Below are 8,899 nucleotides of genomic sequence, written 5' to 3'. Positions count from 1 at the left end.
TGCTACCGCAACGAAAAAGGACTCTGTGTTAGCACGAGTATTGAACTGGGTGTTGAGGGGGTGGCCGAGCGCCGTTGTTGAACCAGAGTTTAAGGCATACAAAATGCGGCAAACTGAACTCTCGATCTCCAAGGGCTGCATTCTCTGGGGAAATAGGGTGGTAATTCCTCCAAATTTGCGGGGGAGGGTGTTGGAGTCCCTGCATTCAGGTCACCCAGGGATTGTCCATATGAAGGCACTGTCCAGAGGGTACTTATGGTGGCCAGGGCTGGATGCGGACATTGAAGAAAGGGTTCGAGGCTGCTACACCTGCCAACAGTCTCGTCCTGAACCAACACACGCCCCACCTTTAGCAATGGAGAGAGCTGAAAAGCCTTGGTCAAGGCTACATGTTGACTTTGCGGGGCCAATACATGGGCAAATGCTATTGGTGGTGGTGGATGCACACTCGAAATGGCTCGAGGTAGTCCCCATGCGGAGCACAACTTCGGCGAACTTAATAAAGGCTTTGCGCCAATTGTTTGCCACCCATGGGCTACCGGAAGTGCTGGTATCAGACAACGGCCTTCAACTTACCTCTAGAGAGTTCGCAGACTTCCTAGAGGGTCATTCCACCCAGCCTCAAACGGCCAGGCTGAGCGCATGGTGCGAACGGCAAAAGAGTCCCTTGCTAGGCTGCCAGGCGATGACTGGGACTACAGAGTGGCTGAGCTCCTGTTGTGGCAGCACATCACGCCCAACTCTGCCACAGGGAGAAGCCCGGCCGAGCTTCTCATGAAGCGCAAGCTAACCACCTTGCTTGATCGGATGCATCATGACTTGGATGCCAGCAGAGAGAAGGAGGCTGAAACTCCAGAGGCCGTAAGAGAGTTCCAGCCCGGGGACTTAGTATTCAGCAGAAACTACGCTGAAGGTTCCAGCCGAAGTCACCGACCGACTGGGCTCACGAATGTATGTGGTCCGGCTACCAGATGACTGCAGGGTACGCCGCCACATAGATCAACTCAGACAACGATGGGCTCCCGCAAGTCATGAGTTCGAGTCTGGAGTGGTTCCCGAGCCTTGGGAGCAGTCCCACTTGCCTCCGGACGAGGTGAGTGCTGCTGGTTCTCGACTAGAACCAGAGTCAGGGCAGACCCCTGCACTCTCCGACCCTACCGAGCCAGGTGGCCCTGCAATGCCAGGCGCTGACCCTGGGCCAGTCCCCGGTCCCGACGAAGCCCCCACACTTCGCAGGTCCCAACGAACCCGACGGGCCCCTCCCTATCTTTCAGACTATCAGTGTGATGCCATCTAAGGGGGGAGGAGTTGTTATGTCTTGAGAGACATAATGATAAAAGCTTGAGCTACCATAGCTCATTATACGGAATGAAAATACAGACCAATGGTGTGTATTCTGGAGGGAAGAGTTTTGATTGGATGTTATGTAGCAATTGTGATTGGATGTAACAAACCTAATGTGATTGGTTGTTGTGCAACAAGGTGGCTATCTCAGCCAGAATTGTATATAAGTTGCCCTTTTGCCTATGGAAGTTGTCTAGCTGGTCTAGCACCTATAAGGCTGAGCCTTCATGCTGTTATCACTTCAATAAAGCTGAAATCACTTGTTGAACTGTTCCTCCGAGTTAAGTGTCATACTTAACACCTCCCCACTAAGTTCAGGAGCACCTCAGCAGACAAAGTCTCTTAAGTAGGCTGGTCTGTGTCGTTCCTGGGTTGAATGTTGCAGTTCCGTCTGAGGGGCTGTGGTCTCAGGACCGGAGTCCAACTGTGCTGGTGCTGTGCTGGCGGGAGGCTGCAGAGCTGGTGGGGTGTCTGGCAATTCCATGGCCTCCTGGTCGCGTGTTTCACCTTCTGGGCGGTTTGGTGGTGCGATGTCTAATGGGGGTTCTCTCGCAGCCTCTGGTTCCTGTGGTTGCGGCAACCTCGCCTCATAGACTCCGGCTCAGCTGGTAGGAGACGGCAGTGGAGCTGGTCAATGTGCCTTTGAAGTACCTGACCATCTTCGGTCAATACTTTGTAAGACAGGGGTCTGGTGACTCAGATGACCTTGACAGGAATCCAGGCAGGACCACTGGAATAGTTTTTGGCATAGACGGAGTCACTGGAACAAAATCCTCTGGGCACTTCCTGGGTCTCCGGTGATGGGCGACGCTCCAGGGCTTGGTCCGGGTGTAGTCTGTCCAGGTGTGTGGTTAGGCGCCTGCCCATGAGGAATTCCACCGAGCTGTGGCTTGTAGTTGTGCTTGGGGTTACCCAGTGGCTGCCACCAAATAGACCCCCCCAGTGGCTGACCCCCAGGGACTGAGGCACCCACCACCCTGCTCGATGGCAGGGCTAAACCCAGCCCATAAAAGGCAGATCCCACAACAGGCCATGGAGGAAGCACTGAGGTCTGCACCAGGGCTGTGAGAGTAGAAGTCCAGAGGAGAAAGAAGAACCAGGTGGTGCAACCCTTATTCTGAGACCTGGGGATCTCAGGGCTGACCTCCCATGATAGCGGATAGACAGGTAGTAGACCCAGCTAGGGGGAGCATCACAGGACACATCAAATTTAAAAAATCACCTTAACTGTGGAGTGGTATGATACCTGTTTTATCAGGGCAGGTCAGAAATGGGTATTAGAGGGAGTATCTTCTTCAGGCACGAAGAAGGGAACGGGACGTTTTTAGGGGACGGCAAGGAGCTGCGGTGGCTCACGTGGTTAAGACGCTGAACTGCAGGCTGTGGAAGGTCAGTAGTTCAGCAGTTCGAGACCCGAGTGTGCCGCATGATGGAGTGAGCTCCCATCTCTAGTTCCAGCTCTTGCCAACCAAGCAGTTCGAAAGCAAGAAATTGCAAGTAGATAAATAGGGACCACTTCGGTGGGAAGGTTACAGCGTTCCGTGCGCCTTGGTGTTTAGTCATGCCGGCCACATGACCACGGAAACGTCTTCGGACAGCGCTGGCTCTTCGGCTTTGAAACGGAGATGAGCACCGCAACCCTAGAGTCGGATTCGACTGGCTTTCGAGCAAGGGAACCTTTACCTTTTTAAGGCAGTGGGACATGCACTGCTGTAGTTGCCCGGCTAGGACACTGAGAACACCATCTTGCTCTTAAAAACCTTAACATCGGAAACTGAATAGGGGAGCACCAAAAATGTTTTATGATGTTATTTAATTGTCCATTAATTGTTTATTTGTAATTTAACATTTTATATTGTTTTATTGTTTTATCTGGCCTTATGCCCTCTTAGCCACCCTGAGCCTTCGGGGAGGGCGGGATAGAAATCCAAATAATAAATAAATAAATGCCATATTTTGTAGGATAGGTGGCACAGGTTGGCTTATCAAAAAATGGCTTCCCTGCTTAGAAACACTCTCAAGTAGCAAGAAAGTGAAACCTTTTTCTAGTTGATGTCTTTAAGTGTCAAGAGTCACTGTACCAAGGCACGGAATAGGGTTGCCAAGCTCCACATGGGGCCTGAAGATCTCCTGGAATTACAGCTGGAATTTCAGACCACAGAGGTGATTTCCCCTTGAGGAAATGGCTGATTTGGAGGTGACTAGTATGGCATTATACCAGCTGAGGTCCCTACCCTCCATAAACCTCATCCTCCTCAGGCTCTGTCTCCATATCTCCAGGCATTTTCTAACGTGGAGGTGGCAACTCCAGGCCATGGAACTTAATTAAAACTGCCAGATTTTATCTCTTTGCCTTTGTTTCTAGGTTAGAGGTAGGCAACTTTTTTGGCCTAAAGGTGAAAAAAAAAATACAGTTTTCCTCAACAGACTGATCAGCCATGGAGAGAAAGAGAGCTTCTTTCTTGCTATATTGGGAGAACAGACGGATTCCACCAGCAAGGATCCAGATGAGTCCCTACCTTGTGTTGCTTAGCAGCTTCTTCCAGGGGGAGAGTTGTGTGTCCTTTGTGTTCCGGGGACTTTTCACAAACAGAACACACCAATTGTTCATCCTCTTTGCAGAAGAGGTGGAGTTTTTTCTTGTGTGTCAAACAATGACCTTCTTTTCCAGGACTTAGTAGCAGGAACTCTATCTTTTCAACTAGGTTTGCCAGCTGCCAGTTTGGATGGAAATTTCCTTTCTGGATCTTGACTTTGCAGACAGGACACTTCAAAGACCCCAGTGTTTCCCATTTCTCACAGTAGTTGGTGATGCAGCCCTGGCAGAAGCTGTGGCCACAGTCCAGGACCATGGGGCCTGTCAGCCACTCCAGGCAGATGGGGCATGTGGCTTCTTTTTCCACCTCGATGGATGGTGGGGCTGAGGCCATGGGGGATGGATTCTCGGTTGCTTGGATGATAGGAAAGGCAATTTGTAAGATCTGTGAAAGGGCAGCAGAAGAGGGATTAGCTAGATACGAAGGGTTGGAATTCTAGGCTGTTGCTGTGTTGAATTTATTTTGAAATGGATTGTATTTTATTCTTGACGCTGCCTCAGGAATCTGATGGTGGAGGAGAGCCATACGTATCGTTAAACAAGCAAACGAACAAATACTGCCTTATTAAAGGGGATTAGATCAGGCCCATAGCTACAGTGGGGCATTTCGGGGCCCAGCCCCCTGACTTCCTACCAAGGCCCCCTGACTTCCATCCAGCCCCCCAGCCCTCACTGGTGCCCAGGTTGCCCTGGCAGACCACATGATGATGTTGATGAACCATGGTGTGAATGGACTGCAGGGCTACCAGATGGGGGTGAATGGGGATGAATAGCTGCCTACTCCAACTGGCAAGTGTGAGTTTTCAAAATTTAATTTTAATTTAATTTTTTTATTTTGTGATGTCAGTGCCCCCCAACTTATTTAAAGGCCCCCTGAACTACAAAATCCTGGCTACGGGCCTAGATTAGATAAATTCTTAGGGATAAGTCTATCAACAGCTACTAGTCAGGGTAACGGAGGGGAACCTCCACATTCAGAGGCACTAAACCTCTGAATCCCAGAGCCAGGAAGGGGGGGGAAGGTCTTAGCCTCTGTGCCATGTTGTTGGCCCTCCAGAGGAACTGGTTGGCCACTGTGTGAGACAAGATGCTGGACTAGATGGACCACTGGTCTCATCCAGCAGGGCTCTCTCTTATGTTCTTATGTCTGTCCTGTGGGAGACAATCTCCATTATGAGGGTTCTAATGTGATGTATTATCTGATGTATGACTCAAACGTTGTGTAACTTTGTTCCAATAGAGAGCCACCAGCCCATTATTCTAATATTTGCTGGCAGATAAACAACTTCCTACATCAGAAAGCTTTTTCTAGAGCCTGAAAACTGCCAGCTTCTGGGAGCCTTTTCAGAGGAAGACAGGAGTTGCTGCTGATTTAGCTATGTGAAGAATTTTGCCTGTTCTTATTCTGAAGTTGCATTGGATGGTGATATACTGATATTTATTATATGATGCCCTTTACTTTAGTTACTTGATTTTTTAATTTAATGTTTAAACCCTTTTTATTAATGGAAAAATAACATGAACTTAACATTACATGCAGAAACTTTAACAAAATCTGGTAGAAAACTCACTCAACTTAGACATATGTTTATCATTAGAAAAAATAAAATCCAAGTCCCATTCCTAAAGCCAGTTCAATATTTCTTGCTTTGATGCCTTTGTAGGAAACAATTTGTCCCAATATGTTATTAACGGAGACCACCATTGAATAAACCAATTATGTGTATATATCTTCTTTGAATGTCCTTATTACAGCAATGATATCTTATCCATTAGTATAACAAAGCAAATTTTGCATAGACAGAACTCCAATTTTGGCTATTTTCTGCTTCCGGCTCTGAACCAAGAGCAAGTAACTGTCACAGCAAATACTACTGGTGTTTAGGCAACACATCTATGTTGTAGCTAGCCTAACAAAAACATTAGTAATTGCTACAATTCTATACCAGCCATTTCATATGTTCAGTTCTGAACAGTCTTCCACCACTCTCTAGCTCTACGAAGTCCCAACACACAAGAAAAAGTGCCAGTTAGAGTATCACATCTCCAGGACATAATTGAACTGACACACATTTTTGTTAACTTGTTAAGTGTGTAATATACTCTATTTGTGTGTGTGAAGTGTTGTCAAGTCATTTTTGATTTATGCAACCTATGAATTAATGTCCTACAAAACTTTAAATGATTTCCCCATAATTTATACCTATCTTTAACAACTGCTTGAGCTGCAGTGGCTCAAGTGGTTACGACACTGAACTGCAGGCTGCGGGAGGTCAGTAGTTCAGCAGTTCGAGACCCGAGTTGCCGCATGACGGAGTGAGATCCTGTCTCTAGTTCCAGCTCCTGCCAACCTAGCAGTTCGAAAGCAAGAAATTGCAAGTAGATAAATAGGTACCACTTCGGTGGGAAGGTAACAGCGTTCCGTGCGCCTTGGGGTTTAGTCATGCCGACCACATGACCACGGAAACGTCTTTGGACAGCGCTGGCTCTTTGGCTTTGAAACGGAGATGAGCACCGCAACCCTAGAGTCGGATTCGACTGGCTTTCGAGCAAGGGAACCTTTACCTTTACCTTTACTAGGAGATATAAAGTCCTAGATAGGGTTGCCAGCCCCCAGGTCCGAGTGGGTTTCCCCCGCTCCTGGGGCTCCAATCCACCCCCAGCCAGCTGGCCGGCAGGGGAAGCTCCACTTCCAAGTCGTGGCCACCCCTCTCCCTCCCTGCTGAAAGATATAAAGGGCTTCAGCTGATCGGTGGGGAGCACGTGGCCTGTCGACCTGCTGGAGGGCCCTTTAAATCTTTTAGCTGGAAGGGAGAGGGGCTGCTGCTCCAAAGGCAAAAAGACCCTTTACAGGATCTTTTTGCCAGTGGGGTGGGGGCTGCAGCCAGTGTTCCCTCTAAGCTGAGTTAGTGTGAGCTAGCTCACAATTTTTTAGTCTCCAGCTCACACACTTTTGCCTTGGCTCAGGAAGGAGGGCTCCAGAGCTAACTGATTTATGCAGTAGCCAAATCACTGGCTCACAACCTTAAAGCCAGTAACTCACAAAGCAGAATTTTTGCTCACAGAACTCCACAGCTTAGAGGGAACATTGGCTGCAGCATGTGTGGAGCTCATTTCCCAGTGGCGATTCGCCACTTGGGATTCAGGCTTGCCCCCCTGCCCCACTCGCATCACATACTTGAGAAATGAGTCCCCTTGGAAATGATGACTGGAACAGGTAAGTGGTGAATCGTCTGCTTGCTATGTGTGGTAAGAAATTCTAGAAATATGGAAGGTTTGGGTTTAAAATGAACAAAATAGTTTATAAAATCCATGTACCTATCTCTGTCATTGCTAGAAAAACAGCTGACAGCCATGGCCTGTTTCACTACACCAGACCATAAGTCTTTGCAAGCCCTTTGTTCTAAGCAGAGCATTCCTCCCAGTGTACTCAAAAGTTTACAACATCCTATTCCCGGGATTTGAATCCATGAATGTTTCCCCAGGTGTGAGACTTATAATAAGCAGCAATAAACAGGGCAGCCAGCTTGGGAAGTGACAGACCCCAATCCAAAATGCAAACTCATTCCTGGGATACAGAATTTCACACAAACCCCGCTTTCATCTCAGCAATAACACCAAAAGGACAGTTTGTTTGAATCAATATAAGTCTCTATAAGTGTGAGACCCACAATTTAAAGGTGATAACAATTGCAGCTGGACAATGACAGACCCTAATCCAATATGCTAACTCAGAGGCAACAGGATTTCACATACCCCACCTTCCCCTTAGAAGATAACTTTGAAGTAGCCCTCTGATAGCTTCAAAGGACAGTGTAGCCCCAAATGGTGGGAACACCAGGGAAACAATAAGCACATTCCAGTAAATGAGTGTGAACTTTTGGTGTAAGGAAGGGAATTACAATTTCAACTTCTAGGAAGCAATTTACAGTGAGCAATTTCCACTTCTAAATATTAACTGTGATATGATTAGCAAAAGAACCCCTGATCATTTGGTATAAATACTGGTGAAATCCAACAGAATTTCGTTGGCTTCTGAAGGATCAGGTAGTCTCCTGAGAATTTGAAGCCAACCCGAAAGGGCCCTTTCGTTTCTGCATGCTCTGGGGTGGGTTATTTTGTTTGCATGTTCATTTATCTGTATGTGTTTACAATTTATATTTCTTGAAATAGAAGTGTACTGTGTGGGCAAGCTGACACAGCGTCTTGCTGTTCACCTTGTCAGGTAAACTTTGAAAACTGAGCCTTTTAAATAAAAAAGATATAGAAGAAGAGAGACCTTTGCTTAGAGTGTCTCTGGCTAGCGCTCAGCGTTTCCAAACTTGCATTTTCCGCCTTTGGTAAGGAGGCATCACTCAGAGGAAACATGAACCAGAGGGGGTGTGTTGGGACACATTTTCTTACAACACTATGCAACACTTGAAGCTAGACCAAGAGGGTACAGTGGATGAGACACAGCTTTGGATATTCCAGTCTTCACAAGTCCTCTGCTCATAACCCCTCCTGGGCTGTACTCTCCCCCTTTCACTGATCCCTCTCTCGCCCTGTGCCTCAGTTGCCAACTCCCCTTCCCCTGACCTCCAGTTTGCCTTTTATCTGTCCTTCATCCCTCAAGGCACCATTTCTTAGCTGAAGGTTTCCTCCTTCTCCAACCACAGACATTGCAAGTAGAAGTTGAATCTTCTTGTTCTCTACCAACCAACCAGGATGGCTACTCCTCTGTTATGCAAGAATTACCTGCTGGTTGTCTCACACCAAAATCACTGGATGGTCTCCCGCTTGCTTGTGCTCTCACGCTTCATACATCTGTGGAGGTCAGAGAAAAGCATATTTGAGGTCCCCTTGGAACCCGGCAGCCCACACTCCCGTGGCAGCTGTGTTGCCCTTCACTTCTTCAGGAAGCAAGCGTTGGAAAACGCACAGGTGATAAATGTATGACTCCAAATCCCATTTGAAGTC

At 47.7% G+C, this 8,899-nt stretch overlaps 1 protein-coding gene across 1 annotated transcript in view; it reads right to left on the bottom strand.

The window, feature by feature from the left end:
- The window catches only part of LOC107112094 (tripartite motif-containing protein 10-like), a 24,270-nt gene extending 19,996 nt beyond the window's left edge, over nt 1–4,274 (bottom strand). The window contains exon 1 of the mRNA XM_015413167.1: nt 3,864–4,274. Within this exon, the coding sequence (XP_015268653.1) occupies nt 3,864–4,274 (411 nt within the window). The remainder of the gene's footprint in view (nt 1–3,863) is intronic.
- Nucleotides 4,275–8,899: the final 4,625 nt, after the last annotated feature.

The sequence above is a fragment of the Gekko japonicus genome, unplaced genomic scaffold (assembly GCF_001447785.1).
Source record: "Gekko japonicus isolate JY-2015 unplaced genomic scaffold, Gekko_japonicus_V1.1 scaffold5364, whole genome shotgun sequence".
Taxonomy (NCBI): domain Eukaryota; kingdom Metazoa; phylum Chordata; class Lepidosauria; order Squamata; family Gekkonidae; genus Gekko; species Gekko japonicus.
The sequence above is the reverse complement of the archived record's forward strand: the minus strand, read 5'-3'. Positions and strand labels throughout refer to the sequence as shown.